Genomic DNA, 19273 nt, shown 5'->3' with positions numbered 1-19273 from the left:
GTATTTAGTAAATATTTATTCAATGAATGTTTGAAAACAAGAAGCCCCCTTTTGAGAACAACGAGACCAAAAGTGCCCCTTCAATATACTCAAATAATAAAAGCTTAGAAATCAGGGGAAAAAACATTAGGTCATCAGGCGTAATGTTCAGAACATCACTATTCTCAACGTGAAACTGAGACAAGTTTTTCCCTGGCAGTCCCAGTGAGAAAAGAAGTCACTGTACCACTGGGTGTCTGGGTGCCATTTTACAGGTTTCAAAGCACCGTCGTCACGTGTGTGCTCCATGACTGAGTCTCCAAAGAGTTCAGACACAGCTCTCTGTGGTTTGACAAGAATGTTCTAAAGAGTTGTAACAGGTATACACCCATGTATGTTGGAAGTTTTAATAAATGACTTGCAGACTATGATTTTTTTTTTTTTTTTTTTTAGGGATCACTGCATTATATTCCCCTCTATCAACTAGCTGGGAAAAAATCTTAATTTTTTTTTTTATTTTTAAGTTGAAGAGCACTGAAAGAAATACCGATTCTAAATAAAATCTTTCAGGCATTGTAGAATATAGTAGCTCTGTTTTCGCAGAGGACAAAGAAAGGCAATTTGAGAGCTTCCGCTGCATGCCAAAGGGACTTCCCAGGGATTGCTGGTAAATGGATCCACACCTCTAAGGTTCCCAAATAAACTTCTAAACCTTTTCAGAGGTGTGTGACCTTCAGAATCCTGTGAAGGTGAGAGTAGGAGAGAGACTTCTATTTAAACAATACACTCTAATGCTCCGTGATGATTAAAAAACATTTTTAAAAAAAAATTTCTATGATTACATGAAAATTCAAGAGAGAAACCACAGGGTAGGGTCAGAATTTTGGAAATGTTAAAGAAATGGAAGTACTACTTGCCTTTAAGAAAGATCGTGTTCTACCTTTTTAAGGAATATGTTTGGAAGTCTGAGTTTGCAAAAACCCAGTATCTTAGGCCTCCATCAAATTTTATTATTTGTTATTATTTATTATTTATTATTTATTATTAATGTCAAAGGTTTGATACATAGTATCTAATCTGCTTCACATAATCTTATGAAATAGGCAGGCCAAGAATTTTATAAATGAAGAGCATGGGGTTCCTAAAGGTTAAGTTTCTTGATCCACGATCATAACTTAGAAAATGGAAGAACCAAGGGTAGAAGAGTTGGAAGAGTTTCCGATCCTTAAACCACTGCTATTTCGTTTGCACAACATCAAAGGTAAAGACAGAAAGGCCTATCAAATAACCTCCAGAGAATGTAAGGGTCAAAGAAGGACTGATCTATATAAGAGGCCTAACTCTGATCTTGGTGGCAAACATACTTTATTCTATAAAGTCAGCCTTGTTCTTTTAAGTCAGTGGTCTCCAACCATGGATACATATTAGAATGAGTTTTTAAAAAACACTGGTGCCCCAATCCTGCTCCAGAAGTGAAATCAGAATCTAATTAGGATAGGGACAGGCTGGCTCTGAGGGTCAGCCGGAGTTGAAAACTTCTGGTCTAAGTGCTTTTTGTTACCCACTTTCAAATGCCCCAACATGAGATCACTTTCATATTTTCCTATGGAAGGAATATTCACAGTCCGAAGACTAAGAGCCACCGTGGTAAAAAAAAAAAAAAAAAAAAAAAATCAGACTTTTACAAGCTGAATGAGTTTACTACTTCTTGGATATAAGCAGATATTCTTTTTTTTTTTTTTTTTTAAAGATTTTATTTATTTATTTGAGAGAGAGAATGAGAGATAGAGAGCACGAGAGGGAAGAGGGTCAGAGGGAGAAGCAGACTCCCCGCCGAGCAGGGAGCCCGATGTGGGACTCGATCCCGGGACTCCAGGATCATGACCCGAGCCGAAGGCAGTCGCTTAACCAACTGAGCCACCCAGGCGCCCTATAAGCAGATATTCTTAAGTCACAAATCCTACACTTAATAAATACTAACCATTAAAAAAAAAACTTAAAAAAAAATTTTTTTTAAAAACAGAGAAAGAACTCCATGTAACTATGAACATATAATTAAGTAATGCTCATTTAAGTATAGCTTAAGTAATAAACCATTTTTAAAATTTCTTCTTCCACTGAATAGTAGCCAATCTTCTAAAATATTTGATTTTTGGCATTTTCCCATAGATAGAAGTAAGAAAAGGCAAATAAAGAAACCAGAAGTACAAGACATCCTATTACACAGGTATCTGAAATCAGTTCAAAGGGGAGTTTCCATTGCTCAAAGGACAAAGGACTTCTCAGAAATATTACTGCAATCATATTGCTCATTTCTTACTCAACCCAGTACTGCTGAAAAGGATGTCGTTCTGTTCCCACCTTAACTGCCTTATGTGTTGTTCCTGTGACAGCTGGAGTCAACAAAAATAAGTCTGGCTTCTGGAAAAACTAAAATGTCAGCCTTCTTTATTTTTAAACTTGCTCTAAAACTCTCCCATATTATCTGATCCTATGAATTTTGCTATAGCTGCATATTAGTTAAAACTGGAGAATGAGTAACTAAGCCTGGTCTAAATTGTATGCTGCAGCAAACATAACAATAAAAACACGTTCTATGCAATTTTTAGCATTTTATAAAAATCTACTCACATTCGAAGGGGGCTTACACTAAAGATTACAAGACCAAAAAAAAAAAAAAAAAAACCAGCAAGAAAATCTAAAATGGATGTAATATTCTAAATAAACCTAGGTGACCTAGCTGGGAAACTACTTAAGATTCCTTTTCTATAAACTTCTAAATTAAGAAGAAATTAATGGCTGCTACAGTAATGATAAGGAAATATTAAAGGCTAGAGAAGAATTTTGATGATGTGTTTCTGTTTTCAGGTCAGTGAGCTGTAACCAAATATTACCAGGTGAGTGGTATAAACTTACATGACTTATTGCAGATTGAACAGCCTTTACATAATGGCTTAGTTCCCGATCCATCATGGCCAATTCAACCATTGCCTTGTCCATACTGTATTCACTACTCACTTCAGCTGCAAGAAAAAGAAAGCAATTATTGTTTTCCATTTAAAATGCCATCTCTGGAAAAAGTTGCTCCAATATAATCCTTACTAGTCAATGATCTAAACAATTTTGTAAAAGGTATTGCATATTTTTTAAAGACCTTAACTCAGGCCTGCTTCTCATTCAAAATTCTGAGAATATACACCCAGTAGAAGAAAGCTCAAAGGCTGGAGTGGAAAAAAAAACTAGACTCAGACTTAGGAGTCTGAAGCTGTGCCACTTAGTTGTGTGACCATAAATCAACCACTACACTTCTCTCAGCCTCCATTTCTTTTTTAGTTTTTCCTTTTCAGTTAAAGCAGCCCGGCCATGTATCTCCACATGCACCTCACGGGATTATTAAAGATCAAATCAGAAAGATTTCCATTTCTAGTACAGTAGCTTATGCGGACCAGTTCTACTGAAAACCAGAAAAACACTCAGTTAAAATAAAGGAAGGACTGGAGGGAGGGAGGGGAGAGGGAGAGAAGAAAGGAAGGGGCAGAGGGAGGGAGGGAGGGAGGAAGGAAGGAAGGAAGGAAACTCCTTAAAAACAAGAGAGTTACAAGACAGAAACAACCAGGGCAAAATCTAGAGAAAACAGAAAAAGCAAGGCAGAGCACAGAACACCACAGTCACATCCCTCCCCCACGCCAGCTGGGTCTCTACTCCTCAGAATACAGAGGAACCCAAGTAATGCCAGCCAGCTCCTCCAGGCTGCAGCAGGGTTGGCCCTGGCCACTGAGCAGAAAAGAGGTAAGAGAGAAAGAAAACAAACCTGTTTCTGAAAACCTATGGCCACAAGCCAGCTGTCCCGGGTTTGCAGGCTGGGTTCCCCTCACCCGAATGGTCCGGGGAACCCAAGCCCTGATCTTGGTGTGAGGTGGTCTCACACTGAAATAGTACCTCCAGGTACTCCCCTCTGAAGAAGACATTTTTATCCCAGGCCTCAATTAATTCATACAAATAATTGTGAAGGAGAATGATCAGATTACAGGGGGAAAAAAATAAAACAAAATCAACAGAAAAACCTTACAAACCTTAAAAAACACAAGAAAACAAGACACCAAGAGTAAGAATCAGCAGAAACACATCTACAAATGTTTCAGATATTGGAATTATCTATCAGTTAGAGTATGAAACAATTATGCTTACTACGTTTAAAAAATTAAAATACCCTTGCGTAACAGTACACTACAGAGTGACTAGCAGATTGGAAAAGCAAAGAAATGTTCTTAAGTGCTTTTAAACTTTTTTTCAAGTTCTAAGTATAGGGGAAGATCAAGAACACAAAATAATACAAATTTTAATATTAAAAAAGCTGAATGAAAAGAATTTAGTAAAGCTGACTTAGTCACATTTGGGAATGCACACACTCAAAGATTCTCCATTCAAATACCTTAGCTCAGACAAATGTCAGGATTTCTCTTGTCTACTCTACAGAACAATAGGACAGATAATCCCAAAGTCAAGAAATAATATATGCACTTACGTTTGGCTTTTGAAAGTGATTGTCCTAGACTTTAAAATTATGTTTCAATTTTACAATAGTCAATTATAAACACATTTCAGAAAATATCTCCTGGATTAACTTGCTTCTGGTAGAATGTCTCTTGGCTTATATCACCCAGACTTCACAGACTGTATATATATATCCCAATATAAGGTCTTTTGTTTTTGAGGAGGGGGAGGGGGGTAGTACTTACATAAGAAAAGTCCGTATTTACATTCCCAAAATTAAATACATTTTTAACAAAATAGTGTGTGAGAAAGGACCCAAGTCATATTACAAATAAAACTGTCAGACCATCAATTACAGGTCAATGTTGTGAAAATGTCCAAATGTTAAAAAGGGAGACAAACTGTTTAGGTGTTGCTGATACCAACATGTATCTGCTATGCGTACAGCAACTGTTCGTTAAAAATCATATTAATTACTTGATGATCAGAAAGAGAATTTTAAGCAATTTTATATCCTAATATGATGGTTTGTGACTTACATAAAGGCAGGCATTTTACTGTATTTGATTACTCTGTGGAAATCGATATAATGTTGGCAATCTCCCTCTGGAATTAAATGAGTTTATTTTTGAAAGCACATAAAAATGTGCTTTTGACATTAAAAATGCTATGAAAAGAGTTTGCAAAATAAAACAAATGGGATCATGGTTCTCATTATCAAGGTCCCAAGGATGCTAGCAAGACATGAACCAGACGGCAATTTCAAATTACAAGGCCAAGGAGACCTTGCCTGCAAAGGAGAAAATGAGTGATGGCTGGGTCAGGTTTGATGGCATGAAGCCTAAGGCAAGAATCTTTGGAAGTCATCTGGGGCTTCCTGCAGCCTCAGCAAAGGCTCCAGGGCCCAAGAATGTTGGGACAGGCTGAAGGACCTAAGTGATGAATAGTGCAGCCAGAGGCAAGAGGGAAAACACCAGAAAAGATCAGGAAGCTAGTCCTGAGAGGAACTGACATTCACGCCCCACCTGGATGTGAGCTAGGTCAGATCACTTCTGGCTAAAGTCAGTGTCTCCGTCCACCAGAGAGGAGGGCTGGAGACCAGAGACCTATGAACTAGAAGGAGTCCCACAGCAAAAGGAATCTGGAAGAAAGACCATGAGAACGTACCTATCAAGTAGCAACCTTACATTTTAAGATTCTTTTGGTGATTCTTGCTGTTCTTCTTGTTAACCTTTATTTCCCTATTGCAATAATAATCTCTCTTAAAACCACGATTTGTATTCATGTTTCAGAAACACCTGGCTACGGAAGGCATAGGGAATCTGTGTCCTGCCCTACTAAACAATCAAGGTGAGGGAAGAGCATGGTGTTGCATGAAAAAGGCAAACAGGCCAAATAAATCCCCAAAGGATTCAAGAGGAACTGGGAATGAACACAGACAGGGAGTTGGCTTTTGACTAAAAAGTGAACTGGGGATGGGGTGGGTGTGGAGGGACTGACCAGCCAAAGTTTCCTTGCCCCTTTACTGCCCAATATATAATCCCACTACCAAAATTCCCCCTCTTATGGGAAAGACTTTCTAAAAATCTACACCAAACTAAATCCTACACATCCTTCAAGGGCTGAGCTCAAGCCCTACCTGCTTTTAAACCATGCCAGCCCGGAAAGATCTCTCCTCCTTTCCTTAATTTATCTTAACAACTATACTTGATACTTTGGCACTTTCAACCATAAACATTCTTATCTTCTTCTGTGCATTTGTCTCATTTCTCCAAAGAGATTTTAACCCATTTGAGGGCAAGAATGATGCTTTAGTGTTCTTGGGAACTAATGAAGAATTAACAGCATCTCTTCCTTCAATGTTCTCACATGGCATTATTTAATAAATCTGAAAATTAAAAACCTTCACCAAACTATAAATTGTCCTGCCTCAGAGATCTATTGAATTAAAGTGTAATGAAGACATTTGATATAAACTCACTCGCCCATTATATTTTCATGGAGATTTTTCCATCGGAAAAAGCTTGGCTACCAGCACGTGGGGGGCAAGGGAGGTGGAGGAAGAGAAGTACACAAATAATGTTAATATTCACAAAATGACAATCCCAGAGAAGAAATTACTACTGTACCACAAAAGCCTGGCATTACAGGAGATTGGTGCAGCTGATAAAGCATGAAGAGCAGTAACGATGATGAAAAATACGTAACAATAATAGCTGTAGCTAATAATTAGTAAGTGCTTTATTATGTGCCAAGACTATACTGAGCACACCATTTACTGTAAACCTCACAGCAACTCTTTTATCTGCACTTTACCAACGAGAAAAGTGAAAAACTGAGCAGCTGAAGGAACCTGCTCAGCACCACAGACGTAGTGAGGGGCACAGGGAGGCTGCCAACTCAGGCTTTCCAGCAGCAGAGTTTGCACACTTGCCTGCCTCTGCTGACAGGTGCATAACCATGAGGAGAAGGACAAGCACCTCCAACTCCTCCATGAGTATCCAGGGAACAAACCCTCACTGGGGAGAAAGACTTGGCCCCCAGCCTCATCATTTCAGCCCCTTGGTGGTCCATTCCAAGTAAGACACCAGGCAATGTCACGCAACTGCTACAGACCTGGTCCCATAAAAACTCTTCCAAATTCCTTACATCGAGGAAACTCGTAACAAAAAGAAAACGATTCTCCCCTTTTAGAAGACTACTAAATTTTAATGGTGGTGAAGAGAGCAACTTGTTTTGTTTTTTTTAAGATTTTATTTATTTATTTGACACAGACAGAAACAGTGAGAGAGGGAACACAAGCAGGGGGAGTGGGAGAGGGAGAAGCAGGCTTCCCACTGAGCAGGGAGCCCGATGCGGGGCTCGATCCCAGGACCCTGGGATCATGACCTGAGCTGAAGGCAGACGCTTAGCGACTGAGCCACCCAGGCGCCCCAAAAGAGTGACTTTTCACATCAGCAAGGCCAGCTGGAGGGCCTGTAAAAGCAACCAAGTCGCCCACCGCATGCCAAGAGGTAAGGAAAGGGACTCTGGCTGCTAGGAAATCAAACCCGCAGCAGAGACACATTCAAGGGGAAGTCTTCTAGTAGCAGAGATCCTTCTGAGTGCAGCCAGTATCGAAACCATTCCTATCATCTATGCCTCCGACTGCCTCCCCCTGGCCAAATGGGGTCTGGGGAATCTAGGAATATTCACATTTCTTCGATGTGCCATTCAATGAGCATTTATTAAAATCAACCTTCGCTTGTATTAATCAAATGAACCTAAGTGATATACTTGAACATTCCTCTATAAGCCAATAACTACATAGGGAAGTCTCATTGAGAGCTTGGGGAGTCTGCAAGGCCTGTGTAACAACACATCTGGTGCATTAATTAGGAAACTGTTCCAAGAAGTTAGCACAAGAACTCGCTTCAATATAACCCCCCGCCCCGCTCCAGCAAATCAAGTCCAGAGGGCACAGATAATCTCCGATTTACAGTATAAAATTATAACTGTTTCTGTAAGTATGTCGGTAGCAGGGCTGTCCTCCTTCAAATCTGAGTGTCTGTGCCGAGGGATCCTGGTCAGCACCCTCCTGAATACTACAGACTGTTAATAGTACCCGAAGAACTTTAAAAATGTTATTTAGACCAGAGAGGGCCAAAGAATGAAACCCATTTTTATTTTTTTTTAATATTTTATTTATTTATTTGACAGAGAGAGACAAAGCGAGAGAGGGAACACAAGTACGGGGCTGTGGGAGAGGGAGAAGCAGGCTCCTTGCTGAGCAGGGAGCCCGATGCGGGGGCTCGATCCCAGGACCCTGCGATCATGACCCGAACCGGAAGCAGATGCTTAACGACTGAGTCACCCAGGCTCCCCGAAACCCATTTTTAAAAGATGGTTTCTCTTTCATTTTTCTTTTTCCTGTTCAGTGGCAAACCTTAGAAGAATAATGTCACTGAACGACAACTTCTTTTTAGACTCAAGTGCTCTGACATTTATAGAATATAAAGAGTGTCTGAATGGATGCAGTTGGCCTGAGTATGATTTTCCTAAAGTCAAACAAACCTATAATTATGCAATCTAAGCAACCACGCTATTCATTAGACACGTCATCTGTTACCCAATGTCAAAACGCACCAACAGCAATATTCTATTACTATTCCCTGTTTGAAGTGTTGAATAAGGCATTAAAGTTACATGATCTGTACAACACTAAGCAGAAATGGGTGATTTCGTGTTGCAATCCCTTCAACTTAAAACAAAATTCATGAGGCTTCAATGAGAGAAAGGTGATAGCAGGAACAAGTTATAAAAGCAAAAGAGTAACAATCAATGCTAGTTGTCTCTCAAGTATGAAAGTCCAGGGCAAAATGAGGCCAAGAGATAGGTCTGAGAAAGAAATGGAAGGGAGATGACAAACTAGCTACTTTTATAGATGCAGACTAGTGTGAGGCAATTGCCAAGTCCTCTATTTATAACCAAAAGATATGGCTAATAAGGCTACAGCAATATGGTAATTCTCGCGTAGCACAGCATGGACTCATGAGTTTATCATTCAGAGTGAGTTCCAAGATTGGCTAGGGTCTCTTCACATATTATTTGCTCAATATAATGCCATTTTAGGCCATTGGTTAAAAGTGAAGGAGCAGCAGATTCTTTATCTTGGCTTCTCCAAGTCCAGGTGGGCATGGCAGGTAGAGCAATCAAACTCTTGTTCCAGACCAACGACCAGTTTGGCAGAAAGGAAGGGAAGGGAAGACATGCAGCTAAGAGATGCAGCCTGTAGACCAACTATTCTAAATAAGGCCCCTCCCTAGCCACAGCTGCCTAGAGCTGCAGCTCAAGGCATATGCACTAGAGAGAAATAAAGTCTCTTCCCTAAGGCCCAGTTCTGAGGTTTGGGAAACACAGTTGAAACAGGGCCAAGCACATGTAGTACCTAGTAGAGCCAAGCAAGTTCTCTTAGCAACCCCTCAGGTCCTCAGTAGAATTGCCTTCAGTGAAACAGACATGAAAAAGAGGACATTTTCCCTCCTCTTTCCTCTAACATGTCCATACACATCTGGGTACCACCTCTCTACACTACCAGATGTCTTTTTGCTTCGCTCTGCTGTTCTCTATGGTCTCAGCCACAGATCCCTTTCCTGAATCCTCCCTAATCTCCAGAGTAGGACCAAATGCTTCATGTCTTATAGGTCCATAAAACTTCCCTACCTTTAAACTAGGACATGTGTGAATGTGTGTGTGTTAGGGGGGCACACCCTCAAGACAAATTTCATCTGCTTATCCCTTCCAACTTTTTGTTCCTGATTCAATTATATAGTTCTGTCCCTGGCCAAGTTGTTTCCTGAAATCTGTCCTAAACAAATAAAAACTGCAGAATCTGGTGTTCTTTATTCTACAAAGTCATACGGGCATGTCTGAACAGGAACAATACGAATTACATATAGTTGATTAAATTAACTCCATGCATTTGATCAATAAAATGCCAGACTAAGACAAAGCAGCCATTTAGTGTTCTTCTGGGGTTGCTGACTCCAATTCAACATGAATCACACACCTAGAAGGATCTGATAAATATCCACACCATAAAGTACATATGTCCATTTTGGCAAGGAGCAGGGAAGAAAACGAGGCAGGGAATTGCCTGGTTGGATTTTAAATTTCCTAGAACAGATGGAACATGGAATAGAGAGATTTTACTTTTGGAAACAAATCTCTTCCTAATCTCTTCAGAGATTCTTCTATATTTTGTAAACAAGAAATTTCGTCTTTCAGGATGAACTCAAACAAATGACAGTATAAATCATACCTTTCCCTCCCTCCACAAAAAAACAAAAAACAAAACAAAACAACCCCTTCCTCTCTTAAAATACAGCTCCAACCATCTCTAGCAACATATACCTACATACACACCTACCTCTGTGAGTGGGTGTGTGTGTATGTTTTTCCTGGCAGCCTAGTATTAAGCAATCATTATATATTCATCAGGAGTCAAATTTAATGACTTACTCACTGCTTGAGCAATATTTAATAGAAACTTGTTACTTCTCACTACACTGTACTTTAGCCATAATTATTCCTCCCCACAGATATTAGTGTGGAGGAAAAGTAAAAACCAAATCCACATTCTATAACTGCCTCCCACCAGAAATAATAGTGAAGAGTAGAACAGAGTTATGGTACAAACTGGTACGCAACTATAAACGCAGCGAATGTGGGGGAAATCTTCAAGAAATATTGATCTTTACAATCCTCTTTACTCATCCATACAATTTTCTTGTCAATAATACAGAAGAAGGAAGTTGTATAATACAGGAACTCAAAAAGCCAGCTCTGGAGTCAGGTTATACTCAAATCTAGGCTCTATTAACTTTCTAGCTATGCAGTCTTTGGTCAGTCACCATATTAGAGTTTCCTCTTCTGTGGAATGGGTACAATAACGTATTTTAACTCATAAAGCCAAGGTAAGGACTAAATGAGAAAACACAGACAAAATGATCAGCACAGGGCCTGGCCCATGGTAAGCACAAACAAAATATCTGTCATTATAATTACCGCCGAATGGAAAACTACTCTGCAAATGTAATTAGCCTAAATGCTGAAAGCATTTTACTCTTAGAACCAAAAGGTATCAAGTGAAGGTCACCTCCTTAACTCTCTCAGCTGTTTTTTCTAACTTGAGACCAAAGCACTAAGTTGAACTCACAAAACTGCAATCCTCAATGAGAAGCTCTGTCAACTTACCCCTACCAACTCATATCCAGAAGCCCATTTACCTAGTATATGCTTAAGTACTTACTATATGCCAGGCAGAGGGGAAAAAATGCGTTCAAGCAAGGAGCAGCTAGCTACTCCTGCCCACAGAAGGTAGGAAAGGTTTAACAGGTGAGGGGATAAATGTGTACTGTATCTTGAAAGATGAGTAGGCGTGCACCAGATGTTCACCAGACTGAAGCAGAGGCTAAACAAATGCTCTCACCCCTATCCACAGAGGCTGAATTCAAGTTTAAATTCTCAAACAAAAACAATGGGGATGAGAAAAGAGGAGAAAGATATAGATTAAAAAAAAAAAGAACAAATCTTCACTGAATACTGACAACGTGCACTTTGAACATACTACTCATTCTATCCTTTGTTACAACAATGTGAATTAGGTGTTATTAAAAGTAATTCAAGAAGGAAACTGATACTCATAGGGGTTAAATCATTTGCCCCAGGTCACACAGTTAATACATGGTGACATTAGAAACTGACCTCAGGTCTAACTTTAAAGTTAGCATGGAAGGCACATGCTATAAGGGTCTGAACTACTACACACAAGAAAATAACCCGCTCATGCAAAAGTCACGGGCTAATAAATGATCAATTCTCTAGATAAAGGAATTCTCCTAAACCTTACCTTTTTGTAAGAGAGAAAGAGCAAGTAAAATTGACTTACATAGTTCTACCCCAGAGTAATGGAGACCATCTTTCATTATATAGACAGGTATCTCCTTAGAACATATAGTTAATATTCCATAAACCACCATGGTAAAGGTATAACTCAAAATATTGCTTGAAATAAATTCTACGAAGGATTAGGTTCACAAAATCGTAGAAACGGTCTCTGGATACAGTCTAGTCTCTACTAGTCATCAGAAGCCCTATGAATCCCAGGCTATGGGTAGCTACCATTTTAAAACATACCCACAGGGCCGCCTGGGTGGCTCAGTGGGTTAAGTGTGGGCCTTCAGCTCATGTCACGATCCCAGGGTCCCAGGATCCTACATCAGGCTCCCTGCTCAGCGGGGAGTCTGCTTCTCCCCCTGCTCCGCCCCCTCTCAAAAATAAATAAATGAATATATAAAAATAAGTAAAGCATGTGGTTGAGAATTAAGCACACAGCTGAAAAATTCAAACAGCATAATCATGTGGTGTCTCTAATCCCCAAACTCCCTCCCCAGAAGCAACCATTCTAATGAGGTTATCATTCCATGGAAATATTCTATGTATAAGGAACCCTCTTTTAAAAAGGACAACAGAAATTAAAGCAAACAAATATATTGGAGAATACAACATGAACATATTAAAAACAAGAAAGGAGAGATGCTAAACAAAGAATACAATATGGGTGGTTAGAGGGGAACTTACATTCACTCATTGAATAAATATTTACCAAGCACAGACCATGTGCCTGGCACTCTGTTCGGTGGCCTGGACAGAGCAGCAAAGAAGGTATAAACCCTGCACCTTTTCTCAAACAGCTTATACAAATTTCCACTTTACGCAAAAATTTCGAAAAAGCCCTGATAGGACTACCCTGCCTGTGTTTGGCTCTCGGTGTGGTGGGAAAGCCTGTTCTCTGCCAAACAGCTCTAATTATTAGAGCCCTTCCAAAGAGAGAGCTGATTCATCACCACCCTAGAACAATTCTAGGCAATGACAACAATAAATGTGAATTGCTCTCACACACATTAACTTATTCACACCTCAAAAACTCCATATAGTGATTTTACTCTGTTTTATATGGCTGAGGGAACTGAGGCTCAGAGAAGTTAAGTGATTCACTGAAGTCATGCCCCAATATCAGAAGCAGGACTTGAACCCTAGTCCTCAACAGCAGAGCTGCAGAAGAGCTATTAGTGAGCCACACAGAAACAGTCGACTCTCCCAGAGCAGTTTTTCAAAGATCTGAAGGTGGCTCTTAAGTATTTCCTACCTTTAAGTCTTTGCTTCTCCAGGATAAATAATGATCAAGTTCATTCAACCCAGCTGACCTGCCTTCATTTAAATGTGCTTCATTTGCTAGTGTCCCTTTTACAGATGGACTCCCAAAATTAAAAACAATTACAGCCATGGGTTAACCAGTGAAGGCTAGGATAACACCATTATTACATGTGTACCGCTGCGATCATGTGTTGATTACTAGTTTTCTTTCAAGAAATTAAATAATAACATTTACTGAGCACTCACTATGTGCCAGACACTATGCTAAGCAACTTATACACATCATTTCATTCAATCCTTATAATAACTCTGTGAAGGAGACACCATCATTATCCCTATCCAATGGAACAAAAAAATGGGCTCAGAGAGGTTAAGTACCCTGAACCAAGGTTATACAGCCAATGAGCTGTAGAGGGAACATTCAAATGGGGGGTCTATTAAATAACAGAATCCATTTTCCTAACTATCTCAATAACCATCACCCTCTGGGCATAACACATTTCTCCATGTCCTAAGACTTTGCCAAATGGCTTCCTAAGATGTATCCATATTAGACTAAAACTCATCCCTACTGTACCAGGGCAACCACAATTTAAAAAGGGGGGGGGGTGAAGAGGAACTAGGGTAATCAAGCTCATAAATGAGACTGCTACTCAAAAAAAGGTTAATGATCTTTTGCTTGCACATGGACAGCAACTGCCTTAGACCAGCCTATCTCCGTATTCATTTTAAATAAATTTATACCAGGAAAAAATTTCAAATGGGGTCAGCCTACTTTAAAATAGAAAGTTAATGAAACAGAAATTAAGTCCTCAAAAAATATAAAAATAAGTTTGAGGGGCACCTGGGTGATTCAGTCAGTTAAGTGTCCAACTCTCGAGTTCAGCTCAGGTCTTGATCTCAGGGTCATGAGTTCAAGCCCTACATTGGGCTCCATGCTGGGCACGGAGCCTACTCTAAAAAATATATATATATTATAGGGGCGCCTGGGTGGCTCAGTCGTTAGGCGTCTGCCTTTAGCTCAATCATGATCCCAGAGTCCTGGGATCGAGCCCCGCATCGGGCTCCCTATTCCGCAGGAAGCCTGCTTCTCCCTCTCCCACTCCCCCTGCTTGTGTTCCCTCTGTCGCTCTCTCTGTCAAATAAATAAATAAAATCTTTTATATATATATTATAAAAATACGCTTGAGAAGATCTGATTAGAAGTTCATTAGATTATAAAATCTACGATGACAGGAACTGTAATCTCTGTTATTCTCAAGTGTTGGTCTAAATGAGTAGTTTGTTCTGAGAAACATTTCAAGGAAAGAGAGGCACAGTCACAAGAGGAGGGAACAACTGTATGTTCCATTCCTGCCAGAGGAGAATTTCTATGCTTGTTATTTTCGGAAAAGTAAAATAAATTTGATTTGTAGTGAACATGGCATAATGTAAAACTTGTCAAGTTATACCTGAGACTAATTAACAGTGTCAACTATACTCAAAAATAAATCTGATTTCACGAAAACAATGGCAAATCAATCTGTCAAAACTTAAATCACTGACAGCTCCAGAAAATAAATCTATCATAATTTGCCACAAACATTGTAATACCTATCCCACCTGATACAGCATATTTCCTTATATTTGTACCTACACATAGTGCACGTTCTTGAGAAGAACTTACAATTCTTTTTTTTCATTACATATCTTACCATTTCTAAGATGTTTTATTTTCATAACTTTGACTTAAATCAGTAGTGACTCCCAAAATTGCTTGTCTTGCCTCCTTTAAAAAAACCTCTTTCCTCTTTAACAAAGAAATAATGATCCATAAACACTTCAATCTACGAGAAACAGCTCAGAGAACTCTGTTGGGGAAAGTAAACTACTTCTGGAACGGGAATTATCAGCCACTAATATCTGTTTCTGGATGACACTTATAAGGAACTGCAAAGGTAAGAGATAAAGAACTATGAATATTCAATGAGTAAGTAACTGGTTCTGTAACACTACGTACTATTTGTAAACTGGGAGCTTCCAATCAATCACATGCCACGTACAGGCACCCAGTCTCGGCAGCCAAAGTGAACTGACATGCAAAACCCAAACCCTGAAGTCATCTTAGACTCCTCCCTCTAGCATTCTCCACATCTAACTACTCACCGGGTTCTAGCAATTCGGCCCACTCGAGTCGACTACTCTCTTTTCCTCCCTTTTCAACCACAGCTGCCTTACTTTCAATCCTTATTATTTCTTCCTCAGATTACTGCTTTGCTTCTTCAGTGATTTCCTTTTTCACCCTCTCTCCCCTCCAGTCCTTCTTCCGTGTCGTTACCAATGCTCAAGAACAAATCTGAGGTTACTCTCTTGTTTATCAAAACCCTACCACAGTATTTCCACTTCTGGCCAAGACTGAGTAACCGGGACCAACTTTATTCTCCTGCCTGAAACAAAAGATTCAAACTGAAAATATATAAATAAATAATGGTTTGCAAGATGCTAGAAGTCATGCAAGGAAGAGGAATCAGGGTAATAGGAAACATGACGTGAAACCTGTAACTACCCCCCTTACTATATTGAGGGAGTTTTCAGGTTGCAGGGCACACAATATCAATCAAAATCTCAGCTGACCTTTTTCACGGAATTGACACAGATTCTAAAGCTCATACGGAAAATGCAAAGGACCTAGAATAGCCAAAACAACCTTGAAAAAGACAGCTGGAGGCCCAACACTACCGAGTTTCAAGACTTATTATAATATAAAGCTTCAGTAATCCAAGTAGGGTGGTATTGGAATACAGACAAACAGATCAACAGAACAAAACAGAGTCCAGATATACAAACAGATGTATATGGATGAATGATTTGACAAAGGAGCTGAGGCAATTCAGTGAAGAAAGAACAGTCATTTCAACAAGTTGATGGCACAACTGGCTATCATATGCAGAACAAAACAAAACAGAACAAAACACCTTTGATCCATACTTCGAGCCAAAAACAGTCAGAATGGATCACAAATCTAAATGTAAAATCTAAAACCATAAAACTTCTAGAAAAAATTATGAAGAAAATCTTTGAGATCTTGGGTTAAGAAAAGAGTTCTTAAATACAACACTAAAACACAAGCCGTAAGAGAATAAATTGATAAATTGGAGATCATCAAAATTAAAAACTTCTGTTCCTCCAAATCTGTTAAGAGCACAGAGTGGGAGAAAATACAAATCATATATCTCATAAAAAAACTGTATTCAGAATATATATATTCTCAAAATTGAATAATAATAAAAAGCCATAACAAATGGAACAAGATTTGGATAGATACTTCACCAAAGAGGTAAATGCCAAATAAGCCCACGAAAAGGTGTTCAACATTACTGGTCAGTAGGGAAATGCAAATTTAAACACTGTAAGATACCACTTTGTGTTTATTAGAATAGCTGAAATTAAGAAGACTGCCCATATCAAGTGTTGATGAGGATGTGGAGTAACTGGAGAGCTACCCTACTGTATTTCACACACAGAGTCCTAATCTCCAGACAACAACTATTACCAAAAAAACACACTCTAACATAGGCCACATTTAATATAATTTCATCTTATCATAATGACTCAGAAGGGACTTCAAATATCATAGTCTCTCAGTGTCATCATTATGGTTTTACTATTACTATAAAGTATGAAAACATGAGTCAACAGAAATTTTTTATGTAGCAGATATCAAAGAAACCAGCTTTCAGTCTATAATTACCTCACAAAATTATGATTGCTTTTTATTATAATTTGTTTTCTCCAACCCAGTAGTTCTAAAAGTGTGGTCACCGGACCAGGTGCATTAGCACCACCTGGGAACTTGTTAGAAATGTAAGCTTTTGCGTCCTTCACCAAACAACTGGATTTGAAACTCTGGGGCGGTAAACAGCAATCTGTAGTTTAACAAGTCCTCCAGGTGATTCTGAAGTGTGGCAAAATTTGAGATCCACTATTTTAACGTATGTTTTAAAGTTAAAATCATAAATTGTCTTTTCTCTGAGATTCTTTCTGAATTCACAAAATTCTAAGACAAAGAGGCACTGTTACTTCAAATCCACATTTTCAACGAATCTAGAACTCAACCAGCTGTTTTCCTATTTTTATACTCTTGAATTACTTTAGGCCTTTTAAAAAGCTAGAAAACCAAAACTGAATGTAAGCTCCCATAAATAATGCATTCTACAAAAGCCTTTGTTTTAAAACAAACTTTTCTACTTAAATATCCTAAGTCATTTACTCACATCTATTTTTTTTTTTAAAGATTTTATTTATTTATTTGAGAGAGAGAGAGCATGAGAGGGGGGAGGGTCAGAGGGAGAACAGACTCCCTGCTGAGCAGGGAGCCCGATGCGGGACTCGATCCCGGGACTCCAGGATATGACCTGAGCCGAAGGCAGTCGCTTAACCAACTGAGCCACCCAGGCGCCCCAGCTCACATCTATTTTTTGCAACTGCACCCAACATTCCTTCCAACTTTACCAGAATAGATTTGCTTCTAATTTCAGCTACAAATTGTCATCCTCCAGTGAATATCTGTACACCTTTTAATTAGGTTCATCTAAATGGAATGGATTTTTAAAATAATTCCAGTTATAAATTTTAATTGTTTCATAAAGAGACTTAAGAAAGCAGCAGAATGAAAGCGGAAATGGTGTGGACTGAATCAGGACATCTGGGGCTGACGATATTGCCCAAAGATTCTGAGTTTTCGGGGGCTCAGTTCCCTTCTTTTGTAAAAGGGAGCTGAACAAGCCATTTCAAGTTTAAAGGTCTATTAATATGTGCTCTTACCCTTATGCTCTATGGTACTGTAGCTTTACAGTAATGTGACATGGCAAATTTTCTCGAAATGTTTTATCTTTTTTAATCATTCTAAATTGTCTTAAGAAACATGCCTCTCCGTAGGACTCAAGAACATCACTCACTATTACACTACTCCCTAGAGAGCTGAATAAGTAAAATATGAACACACACAAACTTTTAGTTGCAGAAGCACTTCAATGGTAGTATGATTTTAAGTCTCTTATTCTTTCTAAGATTGGTTTATTTATCTCCGAAACTATGGGGATGCATCGCATTAACCCCCAAAGGCAAAGATTCCACAATGTCAGAAATAACATGGACTTTGGAGGCAGAATGCCTGGCTTTGAATTCTGCACCTACCACTGAAGAATCTTTTGTGATCTTGGGCAAGTTATCTAAACGTTCTAAACCTTACTTTCCTATCAATCTTCTGTTAAGAGAGAATAATAATAGTATCTTCTTCATACAAATTAAATGAGCTAATTGACAAATAGTACTCAGCACAGACTGCAGCACAGAATACACACTCAGTAAGCATTAGGGATTTTTATTAATATTACTTGCTAAGTCAGCCCTCTACTCAGAAGTTATCAGAACAAATGTGCAATTCAATTTAGTAAATACACAAGGGTACACCTACTTGGTGCAAGGGACTTCACCACTCACTATAGAGGCAAGGGTTCTCGAACTTCTGAATGGACCAGAATTACTTGGGATGTTTGGTTAAAATGCTGATTCTTGGGCTCTGCTTCCAGAAACTCTGATTCTCTAATTTTTAAATAAGCTTCCCAGATGTTTCTAAGGCAGGCTGTTGAGGAATGCAGTTTAAGAAACATTACTGCAGGAGGTTCAAAGAAAGAATCTCTTCCTTCAAGTTCCTACAATCTCTAAGCATTTTTTCTGTTCCAGAACTCACTGCCACTACCTGTTGCACCTGTTGGCTGTGTAACATGTGAGCCTAATATGGCCCTTCCATGCAGATTCCATTTGCCATCACTTAAGTTCCACTATCTCTGTGATGCAATGATACAACTCTTTACCTGGTATGTGGGATCTACTAATCCTCTAAACCCCGATCTGTGACTAATGAAAGTCCCTCATTATAAAGGCTATTCCTGATCTCTAAAAAGAGAAGATTCATGAACCCTGACTGCTGAGCTATAAACCTGACCATGGCCTCATTTGTAGTCCTGGTGCTGGTCTCAGCCTTACGCTTCCAAAGCTGCTGCCAGTGTCAGCCCGTCCTCAGTACAGCGCCGTCACGGCCCATCCTCAGGACAGTGCCAGT

At 39.2% G+C, this 19273-nt stretch overlaps 1 protein-coding gene across 2 annotated transcripts in view; it reads right to left on the bottom strand.

The window, feature by feature from the left end:
- The window catches only part of NSMCE2 (NSE2 (MMS21) homolog, SMC5-SMC6 complex SUMO ligase), a 209579-nt gene that overhangs the window by 169615 nt on the left and 20691 nt on the right, over positions 1-19273 (bottom strand). For both annotated transcript variants that reach the window (XM_073893199.1, XM_025871106.2), the window contains exon 3: positions 2896-3002. In XM_073893199.1, coding sequence (XP_073749300.1) covers positions 2896-3002 — 107 coding nt within the window. The remainder of the gene's footprint in view (positions 1-2895; positions 3003-19273) is intronic.

The sequence above is a fragment of the Callorhinus ursinus genome, unplaced genomic scaffold, assembly GCF_003265705.2.
Source record: "Callorhinus ursinus isolate GAN/ISIS: 27379988/994484 unplaced genomic scaffold, GSC_fseal_2.0 scaffold5, whole genome shotgun sequence".
In the NCBI taxonomy this organism is placed as follows: domain Eukaryota; kingdom Metazoa; phylum Chordata; class Mammalia; order Carnivora; family Otariidae; genus Callorhinus; species Callorhinus ursinus.
Note: the sequence above shows the minus strand (reverse complement) of the source record. Positions and strands in the feature narration are given on the sequence as shown.